Below are 25,905 nucleotides of genomic sequence, written 5' to 3'. Positions count from 1 at the left end.
AAAGCAGTAGACATGTTGTTCCTTGACTTTAGCAAAGCTTTTGACACCGTTTCCCACAGTATTCTTGCCAGCAAGTTAAAGAAGTATGGGCTGGATGAATGGACTGTAAGGTGGATAGAAAGCTAGCTAGATCATTGGGCTCAACGGCTAGTGATCAATGGCTCCATGTCTAGTTAGCAGCCGGTATCAAGTGGAGTGCCCCAAGGGTCGGTCCTGGGGCCGGTTTTGTTCAATATCTTAATTAATGATCTGGAGGACGGCGTGGATTGCACCCTCAGCAAGTTTGCAGATGACACTAAACTGGGAGGAGAGGTAGATACGCTGGAGGGTAGGGATAGGATACAGAGGGCCCTAGACAAATTAGAGGATTGGGCCAAAAGAAATCTGATGAGGTTCAACAAGGACAAGTGCAGAGTCCTGCACTTAGGACGCAAGAATCCCATGCTACAGACTAGGGACCGAATGGCTTGGCAGCAGTTCTGCAGAAGAGGACCTAGGGGTTACAGTGGATGAGAAGCTGGATATGAGTCAACAGTGTGCCCTTGTTGCCAAGAAAGCCAATGGCATTTGGGGATGTATAAGTAGGGGCATTGCCAGCAGATCGAGGGACGGGAACGTTCCCATCTATTCGACATTGGTGAGGCCTCATCTGGAGTACTGTGTCCAGTTTTGGGCCCCACACTACAAGAAGGATTTGGAAAAATTGGAAAATGTCCAGCGGAGGGCAACAAAAATGATTAGGGGACTGGAACACATGACTCATGAGGAGAGGCTGAGGGAATTGGGATTGTTTAGTCTGTGGAAGAGAAGAATGAGGGGGGATTTGAGAGCTGCTTTCAATTACCTGAAAGGGGGTTCCAAAGAGGATGGATCCAGACTGTTCTCAGTGGTAGCAGATGACAGGAGGAGGAGTAATGGTCTCAAGTTGCAGTGGGAGAGGCTTAGGTTGGATATTAGGAAAACCTTTTTCACTAGGAGGGTGGTGAAGCACTGGAATGCGTTACCAAGGTAGGTGGTGGAATCTCCTTCCTTAGAAGTTTTTAACGTCAGGCTTGACAAAGCCCTGGCTGGGATGATTTAACTGGGGATTGGTCCTGCTTTGAGCAGGGGGTTGGACTAGATGACCTGCTAGGGTCCCTTCCAAGCCTGATATTCTATGTTTCTAAGATCACCATACTTTTCTATAGTTTCAGAGTTATCTCCCAATGATAGTGTTTCAGTCACATCATGTATGTCACACAGCCACAGTATATCACCCGGAGCAAAACGGAAAAAAAAAATCTCCATCATCCAGAAACAACCATAGATAAGTTTGTGATAAGAACCAGCAGATTACAAAAAGAGGTAACTGCTGAAAAAATTGCCTGGTTTGTTTATGCAATAAACACTACTTTCCGTATGATTGAGAACCCACACTTCATTAACATGGTTCAGTCATTAAGACAAGGATACAGTCCACCCTACAGAGCCGCAGGCAAACAGATGTCGCACCCAACAGATTTCACAGGCAAATTGCTGGATAAAGTGTATGAAAGAGAAATTGAGCAGTGTGCAAAAGGTCTAGAGGTAAAATTGTTAACCTGAGTCTTGATGGGTGGAGCAATATCCACAATGATCCTGTTGTATGTGCTTGTGTGACAACAGAAGAAGGGAATGTCTTCCTTACAGAAACAATTGATACATCAGGAAATGCACACACAGCGGAATACTTACAAGAAGTAGCAGTAAAAACTATAACAAACTGTGAAAAAAAAACCTGAAATGTCTAGTATGCAACTTGGTCACAGACAATGCTGAAAATATGTCCAAGATGACAAGAAATTATTTAGAAGAGAGTGAAGAGAGTCCCAAGCTAATAACATACGGTTGCAGTGCTCGTTTGATGCACCTCCTAGCCAAAGACTTCAGTGTTCCAGAAATAAAGGCTAATGTTGTTGAAATTGCAAAATACTTCCGTAACAACCACTCTGTAGCAGCTGCTCTGAAAAAAGTGGGAGGAACCAAGCTAACTCTCCCACAAGACGTGTGATGGAACTCAGCAGTGGACTGTTCGGAGCACTGTATCAGGAACTGGCCTAATCTGATGACAGTTTGTGAACAAAATAGTGAAAAAATAGATGGCACTGTCACAGCCAAAGTTCTCAACATTGGGCTTAAGAGAAATGTTGAACACCTGCTGAGTATTTCTGTAGCCTTCAACAAAATGCAGGGAAATAGCTGTTTTATTGCTGATGCTGTTGAAATTTGGAAGGAACTGAGTGAGATCTTAAAAGAGAGAAATATGCAATGACAGAGTTAAATTACAAGCATTAAAAAATGATTGAGACAAGCACTATCTCCAGCTTATTTTCTTGCAAATATTCTCAATACTCGATACAGCAGGGTCAAACCTTAACTGCTGAAAAAGAGGAGTTGGCTGTGACATGGACATCCAGCAACCATCCCTCCATAATGCCACCTATAATAAACTTCAGAGCTAAGGGTGAATCATTCAAGAAATAGATGTTTGCTGATGATGTTTTAAAGAAAGTCACACCAGTGAACTGGTGGAAGTCACTTAAGCACCTGGATTCAGAGACTGTTGAGGTGATAATCTCACTTTTAACAGCAGTAGGTTCTTCTACCAGTGAAGAAAGAATATTTTCTTCCTTTGGACTAATTCATTCCAAATTGAGGAATTGTTTGGGACCTGAAAAAGCAGGAAAGCTTGTTTTTCTTTTCCAGGTTATGAACAAACAGGAAAATGAAGGTGAAGACGACTGAGTTAGTTGCAAAAGCCAATATTTTAAGTTTCTCATGTTGACCTGGCTGACATAGTTGATTTATTTATTTTTGTTTTTTTAAAAAAATATTTAACTATTTTAGTTAAAAAAAATTTTTTTAACAAAAACAAACCTGATTTAAAAAACCTGAATGTTTAACTATATGCTTAACTATATTCATATGCTTGTTTTGTTAAAATATTATATGTTTGCTGTTGAAGAAAAAAATCCAGAATACATAATGTTGTTGTTTTACTTAAATAAAGCAATTTAAATGACTGTCTGCTAAGTTCTCCTCCTAATAGAGCATGGCAAGAAAATCCTCCAAATATTAATGACTAACCTGTTGAATTGGAGATAGTTCACCTCCAAATAACTTCATAAATATCTGCTTTAATTACTTTGGTAAATGAAATAACCAAACAATCATTCATTTTCTGATATAGCTGTAAAACTAATCTGAAAAGTTTTCAAAATAAATCACTTTAAAAATGTATAGTGTATACCTTCTAAAAATGAAACCTACGTCTGTCTCTGAGTTGTGAAGAATATGTATTAAGGTTATAACAACCAACAAGAATGCACTTTTATGTAGAAATCCATGATTAAATTGAGTCTTCCTGACTAGTGATTTAAATCATGATTTAAATCAATTTGATTTAAATCAAATCCACCCTGCCCTTAATCTTCTCTTTGTTAAGCCAGAAAGAGTGAGCTCCTTGAGTCTATCACTCTAAGGCAGAGAGCTGACTGTGAAGGGTCTGGGGAGAAGTGTCACTTTGCAATAGAGCTGGTAAAAAAAGGGGTCTCAGCTAAGACTATTATTTTTGTGAAAAAATCTAATTTTTGACTACATTTTTTGTTTTCTTAAACAAATTTTTTTGGTGGGTAACCCTTCAAGTATTTGAGTATTTTTGGAGATTTTTCATTTTGAAATTGTGTGGAAATGCTCACCTCACTGTTTTGTGTTCTCTCCCTTAAAAAAAAGTGGGTAAAAATGTTAAAGTTAAAAACAGGAAGTAACACTTTCATTTTTAGCAATAACATTCTTCCTCTTTAAGTGAGAAAACAACACATAACACTTCAACTTCTTTGTCAGTCAGAAAAGAGGAAGTGGGAGAAAATGGAAAAGAAGCCACCTTTTAGACTTTTCCAACTGGCAAAAGTTGCAAAGGTGAAAGGAAGTGGGGAGAAGTAGTTTGGATCACACTTCTTAATTTTTCAAATATTCCTATAGGAAAACCATTATTTCCCAATGGGAAGATTTCATTTGGGGATTTTTCCAATGACAACTCCCACGGGAAAGGTTTCCAATTTCCAGCCAGCTCTGCTTGTGATAATGATGGCAACCGACAATGAGCCAATGGCAATCTCAGACAGAGAGGCCTATGGCCACCCGCAGGGAAGGAGGGCAAATGCATATGTAAGGTTGAGATCCCCACATGTTCACAGTATGGAGCTCCACGCTATTGTGTGGCCTGAGGAAAAACCCCACACACGACAGACTCAGACACTTTAATTTGCACTTTCTAGCCTTCCTTGCTAGTGCCTCTGTCCTGCTCGGCGTGGGAATGGGCAAATCAGTCTTCCCTGGCTACTGATATAAAGCTCTGGGTACAGGATGTTATTTCTTTTTCTTTCCCTTGGCTATAAGGACACATACTCTATTTTGGAATGGGTACGAGGCAACAGCTACCCAGCCTGAAACAGCATCTAGTAACAAGGATAAAGGGCATTTTGTGCACCACGCACAGCTGAATGGAACGTTTGTCCTAAGCACTGACTGTGGAATTCCATCACTCTGAATTGTTTAGGAAAAGGAAAGGATAGAACTTTACAGCTGCAAACTGGGGCATGTTTGTGCATGTGTTGGGGGCAAGAGATGGCCCCATTTCCGAGACAGAATGAAAGGCTCTGTGAGAGATCTGCTCCTTTGCTGCCTCCGAGCCCTTATACACACATGCGAATCTACAAACAACACAACTTCACATTAATTAACCTCAATGGAAGATTGCTTGTTTGGGTGACCAGTTCGTAATCTGTCAGAAATCCCACAGCACCAGAAACATTCCAGCTGTTGACGAAATAACAAATGTATCCTCAGAACCAGTCTCAATCTTCGCTTGCATTGTGAAGGATCACACAATGGCTAGGGATAGGAATTAAAATTCTGTTCTAAGTAGAGGAGAAACATGAAAACACAAGCCAGTGACCCAGGAACTTATTAGTCTGTGTGATAAAGCAAAGCCTCTTCCCAGACAATGCAAACCAATGGCCTTCCTCAGCTACTTACCTTCCCATGACACAGTTTTACTGAGGATTTGAGTACACACGACTTCTGTGCAGCATCTCCTGCCAGGAGAAGTTAAACTCATCCATAGGGTCTGTTTTCTCCAAAATCCTGCTCACAACTTTGAGACATGGACCCATGTCTGAGGTCCATCACTGTGGAGCAGTGGGAGATAAAGGCACAGTGTCTCTGCATGGCCTTATTTCACATGGGTTTCTTATTTACCTGGCTCTCTGTATTTTCATGGGTATTTTTTCCATTTTAAATGGGTCTCCTCTCTCTCCTGGGCTGAGAAGCCAACACTGCACACACAGCCAAGTGTTCAGCCTCCACTAACTGAGAAAACAAGTAGCCCCATTCTTGGCATGAGGGAGCCAGAGGCAGCGATGGCAGAAGATCCCAGCATCCAGACTTGACCGGAAGAGATTTCCACTGAACTTCTCAGTAAACTCCAGGGAATGGCTACTGGCCTACTGTGCGACTGAAAGTAACTACAGTCCCATTGGCAATTGCCTATTCTCCCTGGCAAGGGCTGACACAACTGTGACAGGGGCTATCATATCCCAAGGCTGCATTTGGTGACATCGAGAAACCAAAGATGCACATGCTTTGTGGCGGAAAAATTAGAAACAAACTTGAGTTGTTGGAAATCATGGGCCATATCCTCAGCTGGTGTAAACTGGCAAAGTGCCATTGTCTCCAAAAGAGCTTCACCGGTTTACAACAGCTGAGGATCTGGCCCCATTATTCTGTGTGCACAGATTTTTACTATAAATATTCCTATCCAACAGGTTTACAAAACAGGAGAGCAACCAACTGCTGTTTGCAACTGGAGAGAAATGAATTACATGGATTTACAAAGAGAGTGAGATGGAACTCTCAGCTTCCTATGAGCATAGCACATAAACACAAGCACACCCTGTAACTACTGTGAATTTAATAGTTATTTTGTGGTTAGGAGGTTTGCTTTTAACTGACAAAGTGATAAAACAGGTTTGACCACTTCTCTGTAATATTTGCCTAATTTACCTTTTTTCCTTCCCGCAACTTTTTCAGATGCAACTGTCAAACATGCTATATTTAGACAGCTATTTCAAGCAAATGAAGCTTTTATGTGATATTGTTGAGAGTAATTGACAAGAGATTATCATACTCCAATTTACAAATTGCATTGTAGGGCTGCTGATTTCAGAATCACTTGAGTGTTCCAAATAGCAACCAGTACATATACTTCTGTTGATACATTATAATTTCTGAATTTAATCCTAAAATAAGCACCACTACAATGTAACTGCCCATCCTGCATTTCCGCCCCCTTAGTTAGGATATTTCCATGAAAACAGAATCTTTGTTTCTTTTATTTGTATTAGAGTCTAGAGGCCCATTGAGTAGACACTGTACAACACACTCTCAGAGTAGAATCAGCCTACTACTGTTGCTTTTACCCCCATCTTAAATCACATTCACCACCCTAAATAATTATGTTGCAAGAATATACAAACTAACATAGTGCAGCCATTGTCTATGCCAGAACATGGAGGTAGTATGCAGAGAGCTGACTCCACTCCATGCTTAGTTCAGCATGTGCTATAAAACACTGAGCTAATATCTGAATAAGGTACCAGTGTATGCTAGTCTATTAAACCTGATAGACAATTTTTAATGGAACTTCAACAGTCCCAGTGGACTTTAAGATTACATGCAGCTTGATTAGTGACAGAAAAGTTATATTCCCTAGCGCTGTGTAAATCTCTGCAAAGGTGTTGCAGGCTGACTTGTTATCGCCCAGCACCTGTGGTTATGTCAACACGACGAAATGTACTGCCCTTGTGATGTTTAAATGTAAGCATGGAGAATTTCTGGGTGAAAGTGCAGGAAAATAATGAGGACCATCCCTAACATGTCTCTGCTCCAAATCTGCCTTATCATCTGTGCTCAGAGTCATTTGAGATGGGGCAGAAGCTAGAGAGGATCCTGGCTTCTTTATAGCGTCCGTGAAAATCTGCTCTTGATACTCCCAGTGGATATTCCCATTGTGAGTGTTTCCAGCTCTGTTAGAGTGTAACACAGGGTAGGACGCTTTCCGCATGATACAATCAGGTTTTTTGTGCTGTTCCTTTTTCTATAAGCCATTTTCTATCCCTTTTTAAAGATTTGATTCTAAAACTGGGATATTATAAAAAGGAGAGGGTGTGTGATGTATAAGGGATCTAAGTTAAGAACGCTGTATGTGCCTGGGCTTTAGGTATCATCATGCACTGTCACAGCAAAACGTTCTTCATTTGTTAATAGACAACCAGGAATTTATCCCCAATCACCTGCTTTAGGGTGTCTGCTTCTTGAATTAAGGCAAGTGTTGTCTTGATGACCGGGTCTGGACTAGGAACAACTGTACAGCTAGGAGTCTAACTACTGGTAGTCTGACTAGACCAGGGGTCAGCAACCTTTCAGAAGTGGTGTGCCGAGTCTCCATTTATTCACTCTAATTTAAGGTTTCGCGTGCCAGAAATACATTTTAACATTTTTAGAAGGTCTCTTTCTATAAATCTATAATATATAACTAAACTATTGTTGTATGTAAAGTAAATAAGGGTTTTAAAATGTTTAAGAAGCTTCATTTAAAATTAAATTAAAATGCAGAGCCCCCCGGACCGGTGGCCAGGACTCGGGCAGCGTAAATGCCACTGGAAATCAGCTCGCGTGCCACAGGTTACCTACCCCTGAACTAGACTCTGACCCCAGAATCAGTTTGCATCAGCCCAGTGAATCACAAGGGGGTAGGACAGTGGGGACCCAGACCCAGACAGCCTGTTGCTAAATGGTGTTGTCATAGGGGAGAGCAACACACACAATGTCAGGTGCCAAGGTGATCTGTAAGTGCTTTATATAAGAGAATCATAGGCCTGGGGAGGGGCATGTGTCATTCATAGTTACACAATTAAAGAGCAAGTGCATTAATGAAACTAAGTTAAACAGCTGCTGCTGGTGTAGAGTGGAGATCTACAAGAAATGGCAGCTCCACACAAGGAAAGAGAAGAAGAAAAGTGAAGGCAGATTCATCACCCAGCATCTCTTCAAGAGACAAAGAAATCAGTTTTAAAATGTATTTTCTTGCTTAAAGGGCTCATTATACTCATTAAATGCCTCCTGATTTTAAGTATACAGAAAATGTAAAACCCAAGAAGAAACAGCACTGTCAAGCTTGGGGGTATATCTATGTGGGGTCACACATGGTCAGTCCTGGGTCTGGTACTTTTCAATATTTTCCTTAATGACTTGGGTAATGGAGTGGAGAATATGCTTATAAAATTGGCAGATGACACCGAGCTGGAAGTGGTTGCAAGCACTTTGGAGAACAGGATTAGAATTCAAAATGACCTTGACAAATTGGAGAATCGGTCTGAAATCAACAAGACAAAATTCAATAAAGTAAGTTCAAAGTACGACACTTAGAAGGAAAAATCAAATGCACAACTACAAAATAGGGAATAACTGCCTAGTATTGGTGAAAAGGACCTGGGGGCTAGAGTGGATCACAAACTGAATGAGTCAAGAAGGTGATTCAGTTGCAAAAAAAGGGCTAATACTCTGGGGTGTATTAACTGGAATATCATATGTAAGACCAAGGAGGTAATTGTCCCACTCCTCTAGGCACTGGGGAAGCCTCAGCTGGAGTAGTGCATACAAGTCTTGGCAAAAAGGTGGATAAATTGATACAGTCCAGAGGAGAGCAACAAAAATGATAAAAGGTATAGAAAACCTGACCTCTGAAGAAAGCTTTAAAAGATTGGGCATGTTTAGCCTTGAGAACAGAAGACTGAGGGGGGACTTGATAACAGTCTTCAACTATGTTCAGGGCTGTTATACAAAGGATGGGGATCAACTGTTCTCCTTGTCTACTGAAGGTAGGATGAGAAGTGATGGGGCTTAATCTGCAGCAAGGGAGATTTAAACTAGAGATTAGGAAGAACTTTCTAACTACAAAGGTATTAAACTCTAGAACAGGCTTCCATCACAGGAGGTTTTTAAGAATACATTAGACAAACATTGGTCAGCGACGGTCTCGGTTTACTTGGTCCTGTCCCATCACAGGGGGATGGGCTTGATGATCTTCCAGCGCTACATTTCCGTCTATGATCACGAAATAAGGGTTCAGACAACAAAAAGCCATTTAAATACACTGATGACCTGACCTCCCCATGCCAACACAGGAAAGGTCCTGGCTCTCAGGAGCTCTCGGCAGGTGATAAAAGCCAGTGCAAGGTGAGGAGCTTCTAACAGTTTCAGTTTTGAATCAATCAGTTTTTCCTTTAGTGGCTTTCAGCACAGTAGCTTTCATTTTCCACTCAGGGCCCTTTCTGTACAAACCTTCCTCTGACTGCAGCATCAGGCACCTGCACACTGGGAGTGCAGGAGAAGAGATAGTCGAATTTACCACCTGAATCTAAGGTGGAGGTTAAAAGTATCTGCAAGCTAAGGGTTGATGTGCAATGGCATGGATTGCCAGCAGCAATTCCCAGTCCCTGGGCAGAAGGTGTCAGGTGTGGAATTGTGCCTTTCTGTGCAGATGCTGCCTTTGCCTCCAGTTCTAATTTTAAAGGCCTGCTGGAATTTGATGGGCTTGTGGATTCGGAAAAGACTGAACAGGACTTTTAAAAGTGCTGACTCAGGATATAGTGCGTGACCCAAAAGATACATCTAGGTGGCACTGAAAATGGTCTGAGCAAAGGAGTAGACAGCTGCAGTTCATATGGTGTCATGCTGCTGGGCTGCTCCTGTTTGCGTGGGCACCCACCACTATGGAGAAAAGCTGCTAATATCCGTCTGCTGCAGACATGACTTCATATCCTAAAGCATGCACTGTCTCATTACAGCCACTCAAAGCTAGCAGGATCATTCAGTCTCCTCAGTGATCTGAAAGGAGAGCCCCAGCCTTCATGGTATTTCCAACCACAGCCACTCTAGCCCCCACAAATGATCAGATTATATAACTGGGGTGGAGAAAGTACAATGTAATAAAGTGGTGAAGAACTTGTAATGTGAAGGGAGTGCTGCGCTTCTGAGCAGAGTGTGCTGCAGGGAGCTATCATCCAGCCTGATTCATTCATTCACACAGATCAGTTTTCCTAGTACATTTCAAGGCTGTATGGACTGGCTATATTCAGTTTATACCTTACTGTAACTGACAATGCTATGGTTTAATATTTTACTTGCTAGGAGATATACAGTGAGTGTCCGTCAGCCTGCTCTGGGGGGCCAGAACACAGACCTTCCCCTTCTGCCCAGCCAATCTGGAGGAAAGGGCTGGGTCTCGAACTGTCCCATAAACATCAACAGACTCATGTTCTAACAGACAAGTGGAGAAGTGACCTCCAGAGCCTAGGAGACGGCTCTGTTCCCAGCCCCTACCTGGGGAAGTCTAGGACCCATGAGGCTGAACATCCCAACTGCCACAGGGAAGAGAGATTCCTCAGAGCGTCACACAGGGAATTCTAACTTGACTCTGTGGGCGGCTGAGAGGGCTGGTCTGGGAGCCCTTGTGCTGGAGTGTCCCGTATTGTTGCTTTAACTCCCTGCTATAGAAGCTCTCACGTCACAAACTTAACATCCTGTTTGACGGGATCATATTGTCTCCATTTTGGGTTTTAACATTTTAAATTTAAAAGCAGCAGCCCCACAGGTAACATCCCTACCAGCATGAGAAGTTCACTTAGGAATGGGAAATTACCGAACAGAGACACTTTGAAATGCACTCAACTAAAATCTTGGGTTCAGCCCGTGGCCATTATCCCCTTTAGAGGGCGTCACGTGAACCTGGCTCATTTTTCTTCCCAAAGAAAGCAAGCCCCTTATTTTCAGATTTCTTGGCCTGATGGTCTCAGGAAATAAACAATCAAAAGGAGTTCCCTCTTCCTGCAGATCATTGTTCTTCCAACCGGTGCAGACAACACAAACGAGATGTGTCTGCATCGTAGCAGCCCGGCACTGTAACCATATCCCAGAAAGAAGATAATTAAAGGAAAGAGACTTTGAAGATTCATCATGAAATCTAATGGAAAAAAATCACTGTTTGGGAGCATAATCACAGCTGGAGCAAAATGCTGCCATTATATCTCACTGCTTACAGCAGAGACATAAAACACATGCTGTGAAATGGTGTAAAACATAGAGGCACTGGCATGTCTGCTATCAGGTGTGAAAACCCTCAAGCAGTCTAGGCAGTGCGTGCAGTTTGCTAAGGCCTAGGACGGCTGCCTCCTCTTGCTCTGCTGTATTCATTCATAAACAGACGTGTCGTGCCCAATGATATGGGGTGAGAGACTGCAGGAGTCAAAAGATTTGATTACTATAGTGCTAAAATATACCCTTCCTGCCAATCCTGCTCTTGTGAACTGTGATGAGGAACCTGAAGCACTGACAAAAAGCCAAACCAGAGATGGCCCTGAGCCTCTGACACAGAAATCTACCTATGTCAAAATTGCCAGTCGGTCTCCAACCAAGAGGAGTATTTCAGTGGCTTGAAAAGTTGGCTGGATTGCTTGGCAAGTGTGGCCAGAACTAAATCCAGGGGGCAAAGAAGATGCCGGATTGCTGGTGAGGGACAAGGTTATTGGGGTGGTTCATGCCAGCCAAATGGAAAATACAGGGGTATAATTATCAATCATGTTAAAGTATTTCAGATGCAGGAAAATCCCCCACCATAAATAAGTGTGAGAGGGAAACCAGTTCAAACCAGGTACCATATGAGCAGAATGTGTCTTCCCCGGGAGCTAGTCTGAACAGCCTTAGAACCCACCACAGGCATAGTCCATTTGGCCTGTTAACTACATTCCATCTGCCTAGTTTTAACTACGTCCTTCAATCCACGGTCTTTCAGAAGGAGATTACAGCCAGTGCCCTAAAACTAAGCGTAACACTCCCCCTGCACAACCCTTCTCTTCTGCAGCAGTTATCTCCTCAGAGAACAAGCCTCACGCAGCCAAGTTCAGCATGAATCCCATGACCGAGTTTATGAGCTGGTCTACACCCCATTTTTGTACTTCTATAAACTGGTTTGGAAATGGTTTAAAGCGGTGTAGCTACCTAGTGTGGATGCAGTTATACAAGTGTAAAGGTCCTTATATCAGTCTAGTTCATGTTGAAGCACCTTTATGCCAGTAGAACTGTCCACATTAGAGAGTTGCACCGCTTCAGCCATCTCTCTTTCTAAACTGATATAGTTCTAGTGGTACAAAAATGGAGTGTAGAACAGTCCTATGCTGATCAGACTGGGGTCCCCAGGAGCTCTCCCAGGATGTCCCACAGCAGATGTTATACTCACTGATCTAATGCTTTCCTCTTGGTCTTCTTATCATTTTCAGTAGAGTAGATTTTTTCTCTTCCTGGTTCTCTAGAGTCTCCCCTATGTCAAGTGTGCATATTGCTAAGCTGTTCCTTACTGCTCACCTTTCCCTGCCACGTGGTGCATGCCAAAAGGACAGAATGGTGCAAAAGCTACCTCTAACATAGCTACAGAGCAGACTCTGAAAGCAGCTCTAATGCAGACCCCAGTACTGCCTCTGAGCTGATATGATTACAGGTGAAGATCTGGATCCTCAGGCTTGGAGAAACTGGCTGCAGAGCTGCTATTATAAATAGGCTGGAGGAAAGATTTTTAATATAACCAAACATATTTATATCTCCCTGTCACATTGATGACAGCAGTGCCCTTGAGCAGCAGCCCCTTCCATAGCACAAACACACTCTGCACTAGGACTTAGTGCTGCAAAATCCTGGCTGTCAGCATGAAGGGGCCAGTTTGTCTGGAACAGAAGATACATACACAGCTCCTGTGCACCCCCTGGAAAAATGAGACTCCTGGAATCTCTCTGAATAGGCCCCAGTGGACAAAATGGGAGGGTTGATTCATAACTGAAAGTTACAATGAGAGTCAAGTGCTTGGGGCACCTCAGCAATGGGTGAGGTTCAAGCACCTAAACAGAACAACCTGCTGCACAGAGAAACACTGACTCTCTTCCTAGCTCTTCATGATGTAGAGGGTGCTAAAATCTTTGCTAATAGCACAGCCCTGCCAGATTGCCCAAAGGCCACAGTACTATTCAGCTGGGATTTGACTGGACACGGGGCAGGCAACAGTGTAAGTTCAAAGGACTTCCCAGTACATTTCTGTCCTGTTCCTCAACTTTCCCTCTTAGCAGATAGGTACTGCAGTGTAGGGGTTCTACAAATACCCAGTCAAAGAAAATTAGCGTGGCAGAAATTAAATCCAGTTTTGGATCAGGAGATACAGCTGAACTTTTACAAGGACATTCTCAAAGCCTCTGCTCAAATGACCAAAATCTAAATAACACTTGGAATTTCCATTTAAGGCTACAGCAGCAGCTTAAATTTTTCAGAAATGCCACTATGCATTCACCAGAGGAAACTACTTTTTGCATAGCAAGGATGATGGAATCTACATTAAGAGGTTTATTTTGGCACATGAAGAGAAGGGAGTTACCTTACAAGTGGAGAACCAATGTTGAAGGCCAATTCAGTCAGGGTGGATGTGGTCCACTCCCAATAATTGATGAGGAGGTGTCAATACCCAGAGAGGGAAAATTGATGGTGTTAAGTTCGCAAATGAATTGTAGCTCTACGGTTTCTCTTTGAAGTCTGTTTTTGAAGTTTTTTTGTTGAAGAATGGCTACTTTTAGATCTGTTATTGAGTGTCCAGGGAGATTGAAGTGTTCTCCTACTGGCTTTTGTATGTTACCGTTCCTGATGTCTGATTTGTGTCCATGTATCCTTTTACATGGAAACTGTCCAGTTTGGCTGGAGAGGTTTTAGCTAGGGGCTGTACATGATGGCCAGACTTCAAAGAGAAACTGCAGAGCTACAATTCATTTGCAAACTTAACACCATCAATTTGGGCTTGAATAGGGACTGGGTGTGGCTGTCTCACTACAAAAGCAATTTTCCCTCTCTTAGTACTGACACCTCTTCATCAATTATTGGGAGTGGACCACATCCACCCTGACTAAATTGGCCTTCAACATTGGTTCTGCACTTGTAAGGTAACTCCCTTCTCTTCATGTGTCAATATATATTTATGCCTGTATCTGTACTTTTCACTCCATGCATCTGAAGAAGTGGGTTTGACCCACCAAGAGACTGGGGTTTGGGTCAATTCTTAACTGTACAATGGTCATTTAAAGGTAACTGGAGAGAAGGTTAAACTTGGACTAAGACTCCAGGGTAGAAATAACTGGTGCCGTGCACTGCCGCTGGATCAGCTTTCACTTCTGGCAGGCATTCAACTCCTCCAGTGATTCATATTTAATACTCTTACACGAGCAGCCAGGATTTTCTCTCTCTCGCTGGAGATCCCCAGCTGCTGCTCTGCACTTGGCATTGGAGAAGGATGAAATGAGTGTGATAATCAGATTGCATTGAGTGAACCTGCTTAAAGCTTAAAATAGACTGAATCTGACTTCTCCTAACGTGATCAGAGAGGAAAGGGGAAACAAATCAAGGGCATGGGAGGTGTCTCACAATTGGAAATGGATGGATGAAGAAATGGGAAGTATGAAACCACAGGCAACCAATGCACAATAACCAGTTAGGCACATAATATACATGTAACATCTGGAGCCCCCAGAACACCCCAACAGTGCTTGAAAAGCACATCTGGAGCTTTGGAAAAATTACATCTTTAAATTTACATAAGACGAAGTAAAGCGCCCTAGGGCTGAGGAGCTGGGCTAGTCACTGCTTAGGTTGTGGGAACAATTCTGGAGGTGATGACAGTGCACTTCTACTTTTCAACCATGAGAGGATTTGTTCCAATTCCACTGAGACAACACTGAGGGCCTGTGTGTGCAGGGGCAAGAAGAAGCGATGAGCAGTAAGTCCTCCCATTGTGTTTGGAGCTGTACCTGAAATATGCAGAAATGATCCTGTTGCAATCTCATGGAAACATGTTCTTGCCACTGTTTCTAATGTGGCAGGATATGGATCACTCCAATTTCACCATGCTGCTGGCTAGCATGGGAAAGGAAAGGCCTCAAAGGGTGCTGTGGTAGGCAGACCTGAATGAGTGCACAATCCTTCCCAGTTTCTGTTTCATGAGCATCAGCATTACAGAAAAATTCAACTATGAAATCATATTTAGGAATTAATTCAGGTCTGCAAAAGTTGTTGCCAAGGAGAGAATTGAGAGAGGCTGTCACTTAATGTGCCATGGGAAGGGCAGGAGACAAGGTTAGTGTCATTCACCTGTCAGACCTTTTAAGCACCATTTTTGTATGTGTAGTGTAGAGTAGTGTTTGGGATCATACCTGCTGGTGAAACTGAGGTTGGAGATACAGCCAAAGTCTAAGTGCCTTAACTTACCCATGTAGAAGTACTCTGGGGATTTTTCCTCTGAAGTTAAGTCTCTCAGGACCCCACCAAATCGCAGCCATAGTCCAAAGGCAATGACAGCCAACCCTGCCAGCTGGAAAGCAAACAGACCAGTTAATAACAACTGCAAAGGGCCAGAAAGAGCTGGAGCATGCCAAAGAGCTACAACGGGTGACTCCTTGTGCTTCCCGGAAACTCCAAAACCGCAGGATTACAAAGTCACAGAACTCAGCAGGCCCCTCCCAATATTGGATACCAATGAATTTCTGTTACAGAACAACTTGCCTCATCCTCTCCTCTGGCTCTTTAACACCACGGTGCTTTTTAACCCATTAATGACTTTCAAACATTACAAAGAACCAACCTCATACATTCATCAAAATGGCCCCAAACAGCCTTGTAGGTTCTGAGTGCCACAGAAAATGATAGGGCCCAAACAGAGGCATAGGGGAAGAGAGCCAGTGCTCAGGCTGCCACAGCTAGTTCCCGCAAGTCCAAACAGGCAGAATTTGGAGAATTCGCTCAATGTGCTGTTACTTACTTGGGTGTATCCTGGTGGTGTAAAAACACCGAATGGAAAGTTCCCTGATGAGAAAAGCTCATTTTCCTCTTCTCTCTTCATTCCCTCCTAGCCCCACAGCCACTCCCTATTCCGCTCCTTACCACCACAGATACCCAACTGGAGTAATTTGAAGGCAGGTCAACCAAGCCTACTCTAAGCCCAGAACATAAGTCTGAGGTCTATGGAATTGGTGCATCCCCAGGAGCTGAGATGGTGCTGCCGGCCCACGCTTGCTTGGCACAGACAGAGCTACTGGGAGAGGAATAACTTCACTGACTGTTTTTCAACCAAAATCTTGTGGCTGTTGTGAAGCTGAATAAACAGACATTAGAGCTGGGCGAGTCCCCTGCCAGTGTGTCCCTAGCCCTGCTGCATGGTCAGGAGGAGCACAGATGCAATGGGCCCAGCCTGTGGCTGCTTTGAAACTCTGAGGAAGATGAAGCCAGGGCACACACTCCTCCCCCGCCTCGGTTATAAACGACAGTCTCTCTGTTTCAGGAGCTCCAAGTGCCAAATGGCACTGTCCTCACGAGACAAGCCAGATTCTGATTAGGGGCACGTTCAAACCAGGAAGAAAAGATTCCGAAAAAGGATCCTACTTCACTGGGGGGAATGTACTGAAGTTAAGCAGGGCTAGGTCTGATCAGCCCTTGGAAGGGAGGCCGCCAAGGACAACCTTAGTGCTACAGGGAGTAACAATGGCATTTTAGTACAGGACAGTCTTCACTACTGAACCCAGAGCCCCAGCAGGGAGCTAGGGGCACCGTCCCAATGAGGGACACTCTGACCATACGCGTGTCTAGCAAAGAAGGTATCAGTTTTTTCAAACATCAAGAAGAATCCCATTTGATACAAATACAAACCCAGTGCAATGGGATGTCAGCTCAGGAGAAATGTTTAGATGATGGGCCCAGTTCTGCAAAGTGCTAAGCCTCTTCTGGGAGCTGAGGAGTCCCCCAGCTCCCACTAATGTTATTGGGTTGAAGTGTTCAGCACTTTGCAGGATCAGACCCAATGCTCCCCAAGAGGAATTGAGTGCAGAGCATTTAAGTGCACTGTCAATGCAGAAATGGCCGATTTCCTGGTGCTCCGCAGAGGACACTCCTATGGTAGATAAGGGCAAAAATACCTTCTCTGTTATCCGGCTGAACCTGTCACATCAGCATGGATCAAATCCAGATGCTTCAAAGAGGACCATGAAAACAACAGACATCAGCCTGGCTGTTAAGGGCAATTCTGCCAGGGCTCCACCAATGTGGGGACAGGAGGCTTCAGAATGACCCTGCAAACCAGAGCTCAGGGCCAATACCAAGAGATTTCAGCTCACAAAGCTAATTTAGGTAAAGATGAAGCCAACACAGAACAGAACAAACACTGTTGACAGAGTCCAGAGCCAATATCTGCAGCCACTGCCTAACCTGGAGGAGAGTGGGGGAGCCCACTGCTTCATCACATCTTTGGCATCTAACTGACAGTAGATGCCAAAGATGGGTCTGTCTGGGTCTCTCTCACCCTACTGTGCACCTGTTCAATACTGGTGCAAGTGAATTCAGCACAGACTGGACGCAGCACTTGAGAGGATGGTCTGAAAATGAGCAACAGGACAAGAAGGCAAACTGTTGGACTGACTCTAAGGCCTGGCTTAACTCTACCTACACAGAGACATAGCCTTCCCTAGGCAAATGGACTGGAGTGAACTTCATCATTGTACACAAGCCAAGCGTCCCCAAGTGCCCTGATCATACTGCTAGAGACTCCTGAGCCAGACTCATGGGCTAGCCTTAGGATTATTAGGGTCACCAGTAGGAGTTATTGGGAAAATCAGGCTTACTTGGGCTACATGTGCCCTTCTAGGTTCAGCCAAGTTTTCTGACTGATAGTGTCAGAGTTGTGTACATGTAAAGCAACTTCCCAGCCAATCAAGAACAGAGAGACTGAAACCTATCTTCTTTCTCAATACATTAAACAAGACACAATAGCCATTATTCTCATGAAATCACATAACACAAAGCTTTGTACTGGTCCCGTTGGATTCACAGCTGCAGCTGAGTAACAGAACTCCCAGTGCACTGTGCACGCTGGCACTGTATACATTGGAACTGTGGCACTTAAACAAAAAAGGAGCTGTGTTCAATTTAACCTTATTCAAAACCTACAAGGTAAAAGGGAAAATACCCCACCTATATTTGCCTAAAAGAAAAGGCTGAAACTGTAAGGTAGAAGGTCTATTTTGCAGCTTCTGACAGAGTATGGAAAAGAAAGGGGAAAGAGTGAAAAGCTATTTAAAAAGTATGTGTCCTTTTAAATAATTCTATTAAGATGCTAATGTACTGCCCTGGAAATGTGTGTTTTCTGTGTCATTAGTGCCATGAATTGGGCCCGCTAGACTTTCAGTAGTTAACCACACTTCAGGATAACTGCAGAGTATGAAATTGCAAATGGCATACATGGTAGAAATGTCTCTATGGAATCAACTTTTCCTAAATTACCCACAGCTGGCTGAAGGGACCCCAGACTTGCCTAGGAAACATGCATCCAGTCAGAGTGGGTTGCATGTCTTTCATTGAGTGCGACTGTAAAGGCTCTTAACTGAGAAGCAATTTCAATAGGAGAGCTACTATAGGCAAACACAAATATTCCCTTTAAGTGTGCCTGCTACCCAAAGCTGTATCATTTAGTTGCCAGTGTGGCTCCATCAGTCACAACAGATTTCTTCTTTCCTTCCTTTATGGGAAACCTTACAGAAGGGGGACTGTTAGGTGAGAGACGTAAATACAGTGATAGCAAGACTGCCCCCCCAAAAGTGATACCATGAAAGAAAATGCCTTTATTATCCTTTAGTTGTTTAACAAGCTTGGGTTCCATAGTCTGCACCATATTTAGTCTGAATCTCCCTGCTCAGGATACAAAGCAGCGATCAGAGCAAGTCTGTGTTTCTAGAAGGCTTTTAAGCAGTACCAAAGGAGAAGGTACAAGGATACATACCAATCAGCTGACTAACAGGTTACAGCCCTTCTGTCAGAATAACCTAGGAGAGGTTATTTGCAACATTAGTTCATGGGGAAAATTACAAGTATATACAATACTTTGGATTCAGAATACATTTTCTACTAGATACTGATGGAGGTAGCTCTGGGCAAGCCCCACTGAACTGCTAAACAGGCAGAAGGCTGTTTGAATGAGATCAAATATTTTCTGTACGGACAATGGCATGTTTCATACTGGATAGAACTTCAGTCACAAGAAAGCTCTGCAGACTTGGCGAGTTAGCAGTAGGAAAGAAGACAGAGAATGTTGTCCTATTTAGCATCCTCTCCCCCAGTGTACAGAGGCAGGGAGCTGTGAATGGGTTTTATATAGGGTCAGTGTTACAGTATCACATACTTTCTGCTGAGAATGTAGCTTTGGTTAAATTATTTAAAGTGCAATTGAAGTGTCCTGTGTCTGAGGTTCCCAAACTTGGGTCCACAAAGAGCTGCCTGGTGACCTGGTGCTGGTTTTCCTCCTTGTTTCCAACTGAGAAACAGCGTGGATGTGAGGGGAGATGAAATGCAAAGCTGGAGCAGCCTCTGTGAGTAACTATTTTTTTTTAAAATGGACAAACACTTCTCACACTAAAAGCTACAAATATGCAAAGGCTTCCTAAAATCACTTCTCTAGGTAACCAATGGCTGTATCTGCCAGAGGATGGTACTTGAACCTGAATGGGAAGAGAAGGGTCTGAAAGACAACCTATTATGATGGGGCCCATACTATGGAAAAAGTGAGAGCCCTGCCCTGTAGTACTGAACACTTTTACAACATGCAGGTCATGCTAATGGTATAATTCTAGGAAATCACCTGCCTACAACAGACAGAAATTGCTGATGGCAAAGAAATCCTTTTATATTATCACAAATCAAACTGGAAGATAAGTACTACCCCAGGCAATTTTATCCAGAGCAGCTCTCCCTGAGAGCTTGGATATCTGGCAAAGAGCTTTAACTACACTGTTGATAACAACTAGGGATATAAAATGTTAACATTAGTCTTACTGGTTAACATGCCTTAATTGTTAACCCCTGAGCCAGCTGGCTGGACCCAGCAGCCCCGCGCCAGCCGAAGCAGCACCACCTGGAGCTGCCCCAGCCGCTGGCGCGTTAATTGGTTAACCGTTTAAACAAAATATTTTAATCGTTTAAACGATTAACTTCTTCAACGGTATTTATATCCCTAATAACAATACCATTAAACCCTGCTGTATTGTTCTGCAATTATGGGAGCTGAGGTCCTGTGTGTATAGCAAACTTCTCCAGAGGCTGTCAGGAGTTGTCAAGCCATGGCGTTGGTTAGCAGACTTTGAGTCCTCTCCCTGCTTTCCAGCGGTAGAAAATCTAAGCCATCTTGTGTTTGTAGATATCAAAGCCATCACAGCGCTAACCAACATTATAACCTCCTTCTGCTCAAGGAGCAACTCCAACGAGAAAGCACAGAGAAAGAAAATGGGCTACTGGCTCCCTGCACAGCCTACAGGTCAGGATGTGCCTGGGATCAGTGAGAGGTGCAGCCCCCAAGCTGGACAGGACTTGGGGAGTGAGTGAGAGGTGTGGCCCCTGGACTATTGGACACTGGGGCAATGAGCAACAGGTGTGATTCCAGCTGAGAGGTCAAAGAGAGTAAAAATGTGAAGAGGTGCCCTGGGCAAGGGCCTTTTAGCCTAAGACTATCCTTAACGGCTGTATTATTGCAGAGCTTCCTTAGCTTGTATTCAACTAGACATCATGAGAACTGGCCCTGTTGTTAAAACTACGATAGATACTTCACTGTGTGTCTTAAATTGTGCACTGGCACCCTGCACAAACTCCTGCAAAGAAAACTATATTAAAGGCAAAAGCTAGGCTGATGCAATAAGGGTAAGACATTAAACACACTAAAGGCAGGGATTCAAAGTGACGGTTCCCACAGCAACAACAACTAAGCCCCCCTGCAGCTAAAGTACCTTGTATTCCTGACTTCTGTGCAAATAAAACCTCAGCCTTGGAAGCTGCACTAACAGCAAGCTCTAACATGCATTGTTACACGGCACATTTGCTTCGGAGTTCCACTCCACGACCTCTAGAGCAATGACATCCAGAAAGACTCCAACACAACTGTGCTCCTTACACTGCCAACTCAAAGACAGGGGGACTCTTGCCACGTTTGGTGTATGCAAAGTCTCTCGAGGACCCTGCACATACCCAGTCTGAAAAGACCACTCCAGTGACTGACAACAATCTGTTCCTAAACAGAAGGTCTTAGTAATACAGGGGGAGCAGAATTTTATTAGTATGGTTGGCAGTACTTTGGGGTACTTTAAGTGTCTTGCAATGTTTGACTGAATGTGGAAAACTGCCCTGCCTTTTCTGGTAGGCAAATGACATACCACACACTGGTATGTGTGGGATGCAGTTTTCACCTGTTTGTAACTTCTTCATCTTGGAAACTATTTTTGTTTTTTTGCAGACATAGCAAACCCACACCTCTATCTAATCTATGTATCTATTGCATCTCTAGAACATCTGCACCTGCGCCATGTGGGTGCACAGGATGACAGACGGCAACTTTTATCCAAACTGGCTTTGAGTTATCCAGGCAGAGAAAGTCATGAGTAAGATTTTATTTTTAAAGAGCAGAAATCCCCCTCACTCCATTCCAAAATACCTGCATAATAATTTTTAAAGCACCACTGAAAAGAAAAATGGGAAAATGCAGCCCAAAAGATAATTTTGCTAGAAACTTACAAGCCACTGAATAAAGGACTTAAAAAGCCAGTGACGTTTAAAGTACACACAAGTGCTAAGGAAACATGTTTATCTTCTATAACTTTAGATGAGCCATCTGATGTTTTGATTACTATCGGAAAGATCTTGGAGTCATCGTGGATAGTTCTTTGAAGATGTCCACGCAGTGTGCAGCGGCAGTCAAAAGAACAAACGGGATGTTAGGAATCATTAAAAAAGGGATAGAGAATAAGACTGAGAATATCTTATTGCCCTTATATAAATCCATGGTACGCCCAGATCTTGAATACTGCGTACAGATTGGTCCCCTCATCTCAAAAAAGATACACTGGCATTAGAAAAGGTTCAGAGAAGGGCAACTAAAATGATTAGGGGTTTGGAATGGGACCCATATGAGGAGAGATTAAAGAGGCAAGGACTTTTCAGCTTGGAAAAGAGGAGACTAAGGGGGGATATGATAGCGGTATATAGAGTGGTGTGGAGAAAGTGAATAAGGAAAAGTTATTTACTTGTTCCCATAATATAAGAACTAGGGGCCACCAAATGAAATTAATGGGTAGCAGGTTTAAAACAAATAAAAGGAAGTTCTTCACTCAGCGCACAGTCAACCTGTGGAACTCCTTGCCTGAGGAGGTTGTGAAGGCTAGGACTAAAACAGGGTTTAAAAGAGAACTGGATAAATTCATGGAGGTTAAGTCCATTAATGGCTATTAGCCGGGATAGGTAAGGAATGGTGTCCCTAGCCTCTGCCTGTCAGAGGGTGGAGATGGATGGCAGGAGAGAGGTCACTAGATCATTACCTGTTAGGTTCACTCCCTCTGGGGCACCTGGCATTGGCCACTGTTGGAATACAGGATACTGGGCTGGATGGACCTTTGGTCTGACCCAGTATGGCCGTTCTTATGTTCTTATGACCAAAACTCAACTGGCAACATATGGTGTGAACTGGGTGTGCATCTGAAGAGCCTCAGGTCGCTCTTGTGCAGATGTGCTGAGACCACTGCCTGCCACACTGACCAATACTGTCTCATTGTTTCCTTTTATTCACATCTGTCCATATCCACCTGTTGTCTCTCGTCTTTTACTTAGACAGTAAGCTCCTTGGGGCAGGGACCTTTTTTTTGTTCTGTGTTTGTACAGCGTCTAGCTCAATGGAGTCCTGGTCCACGCGGGGGCTCCTGGGCACTGCCCTGACACATTATTATTATTTATTCTTTGTGCTGTGTGATGGGGAGATGAAATGGAGCACAGATGACAAATACTACTCTCACCATCTAATGCACTACTGGAAGGCACTCATATACTATGGTAATGAGGGCACTAAAAAGTACCGAGATGAAATGGAATGTATGTGTGGGAAACCCAGTTACCCTCATTGATAATACACGGAACGTGTTTGTGTGTGCAAGTAGATAGTTCCCTGAATGTCTAGTCACCCCTAGTGATCAAAAATGGTAGGTGTGTACACATATCTGTATACTGAAGGAGCCTGCTCATAGCTGGGCCTCCTAATTTTGAGCAGCCCCTTAGAACAGAGACTGTGCTACGCTTTCCCTCCAGTGGCCATTAGGGGCCCTCAAGTTTTGAGGGTTGGTGCAACATCATCCCATATCAGTATGGTGCGGCAATGGAATGATGTTTCATCACCATATCAGGATGCTGTTCAATGAACTGACCACACTGTGATGGAAAGCATTTGTCTCATAAAGTGAACTTGTAAAAGCAGCAGATGACAGATTCATAGGCTCAGGTCACAAGAGCTTGGTGCTGGCATGTGTGTGATGTCTTGGCTTGTAGATTTACTGTTTGACTGGTGGGGAACTGCGCACCTCTGAAAGTTAACTATGTCCATTTTATATTTTTAAAGAAAGATGCTGTCTCAGCTGAGTTTTGCCTCTCTTTGTATCAAGAATATTTTGTTCCGTGATGAGGCATTTCCTAAGGTTTATAAAAAATAAAACAACAACAACAAAAAAGAAGGAGCCCAGAGTACTGGATAGGCATGTTTTAAAAGTTAAATCTGAAGTAATACATAAATAATATAGCTTTCTTTTGATGTATATGTGCACTGCCCAGAAATTTGCTTCCCACAGTGTTAGAGCAAAGTCACAGTGCTGAAACAAACATATCCTGTGACTGTTGCAACTGGGTGAGATACTTATCCTTCTTTCCTGTGTTGGTTATGTGTAAAACAAGAGCATCTCCTATTACCACATCACCAAGACAAGGTGTGTCCGCTGCAAGACCAAAGGTCCACGCTCTCACATTCTAACATGGAGGCTTAATAAAGCTCCACATGGGAACTACACTGGACAAAACATGCAAATAAGCAATTTTACATAATTGTAGTAATATTTCCATATTTAGAGCCGTGGTTTCCAACAATGGATGGTTTTGCTTCCCTTTTGATTCATGATTATCAGCACTGCCCAAGCCAAGATACCAGCACAGTACTGGGAAAATACCAATTTCCAGAACAATGCCAAGGAATAAACAGCTATGATTTTTGTTAAACCAACATGTACAGATGAAGTTCTTTATTTCTATTGCTGTATGGTTGGGCAAAACCCCACATATACTCTTTCACTACAGATCACTAGCTATTTTGTTCTAGCTGCTGGTAACACTGGTAGGTATTTAGAACTGGGGGAGAAGAGTGTGTGTGTTTTATGTCAAAAGCAAAATATTCTTGCTAATGAGCGTCACAGAACAAAATGTTTACAGGATCAAGAGCAGAGTTTGAGAAGCTTAAGCCAAACTGCCAAAGACACTATGCAAGCCTATTAGTCAACTTGTGTACCCAAAACTGCACCTAGGGCTTGGTGACTACTCCCTCAGCACTGTGATTGTGGGGATGCTGAAATTAAGGGTTGTTTCTATGAAGGAAGACTGCATTCTAAAAGACAATATTTTTAGCACCCCCAATGAACATACCTACAAATATTATTACTTTGCAGCTGCATGCTTTAAATAGAATGGGCAAGATTTCCTCCTGATCTGTAGATGCCTAAATACCTGGTTGTGTCTAAGTGATGTAAACAGCATCCATAATTATTTGTGCCTGCAAAATTCATAGATATTATTAAGATTCATAGATATTAAGGTCAGAAAGGACCATTATGATCATCTAGTCTGACCTCCTTTGCAAGCACCAAACCAAAATCCAGGGTAAGGCCAGGCTGACATGTGTCTCAGTGGGTGCCGAGCTGTGGCGTCTGCCCCAGGGGACTGGGGCGGTGTTTATCATTTGCATAGCACTGACATGCCGCACAGACAGAAACAGCTGTTGGCATGAAGACCTCACGAGCCCAAAGAGAAAAACATGTGAAGGGTGCAGTAAAGGGATCCCCCAAACCGAGTAGAAAATATCACAGTCAAATGTACATTTCCTTTTCATTCTGATTAACTACCTGGAGGTCAGCGGTCCAGCAGGCTCCAGAGGGCGCCCCCCAGTGCTCCCCTCCCCGCCTGGCCGATGGCTTGTGGGTGTCCCTGGAGAAGTGGGTGTTGGGGGGCGGGGAGCAGCTCGGAAAGGGGTTCCGCGGGTCAGGGGGATTGTAAGAAGCAGATGTGGGTGCCAGTCCTGCCCGCAGGGTGAGGGTGGCACAGCAGCATGACAAGCGAGCCCTGCAGACTCCTCCCAGCTCCCGCCCCACAGAGACCCCGGTCCCCCAGCTCCCCCCGGTCCCAGCCTGCTGTGGCCATCCGGGGCGCGCGGAGCAGCCCCTTGCCCGCAGCGCGGCTCCCGGGCGCCCCGGCCCGGCCCGGCCCCACTGACCCAGAAGACGAAGTTGAAGGCGAAGAGCAGGAACTTGATGCAGCGCAGGCGGCCCATGGCGGGCTCCGGCTCCGCGCCCCGACTCGCCGGCAGCTCCCGGGGCGCGGGGGGAGGCAGGTGCAGGGAGAGGATGGGGCATGGCCCGGCGGGGGCGGGCAGGAGCAGAGCCCGCCCCTGGTGCCGGGCAGCCGGCGGCGGCGCTGGGGCTGGTGAGGGCTTTGCAGCGACTCCCCCCTGCCGGTGCGCGGCTGCAGCCAGCCTGGCCCGCAGCCGGGGCCAAGCACGGGACAGGCGCCCTGGGCCGCCCGGGGCAGGGCTCCTCGACAGCCCTTGGGATGGATTGCAAAGAAAAGGCTCCAGGTTCCCACCTG

At 44.1% G+C, this 25,905-nt stretch overlaps 1 protein-coding gene across 1 annotated transcript in view; it reads right to left on the bottom strand.

Moving 5' to 3' along the window:
- TSPAN2 (tetraspanin 2) overlaps window positions 1-25,636 on the bottom strand; it is a 48,590-nt gene extending 22,954 nt beyond the window's left edge. The window contains exons 1-2 of the mRNA XM_074936209.1: window positions 25,535-25,636; window positions 15,427-15,529 (exon numbers count right to left, since the gene is read on the bottom strand). Of these exons, the coding sequence (XP_074792310.1) occupies window positions 15,427-15,529; window positions 25,535-25,591 (160 nt within the window). The 5' untranslated portion in view covers window positions 25,592-25,636. The remainder of the gene's footprint in view (window positions 1-15,426; window positions 15,530-25,534) is intronic.
- Window positions 25,637-25,905: the final 269 nt, after the last annotated feature.

The sequence above is a fragment of the Natator depressus genome, chromosome 21 (genome assembly GCF_965152275.1).
Source record: "Natator depressus isolate rNatDep1 chromosome 21, rNatDep2.hap1, whole genome shotgun sequence".
Classification (NCBI taxonomy): Eukaryota; Metazoa; Chordata; order Testudines; family Cheloniidae; genus Natator; species Natator depressus.
This window is presented reverse-complemented; position numbering and strand designations above follow the sequence as displayed.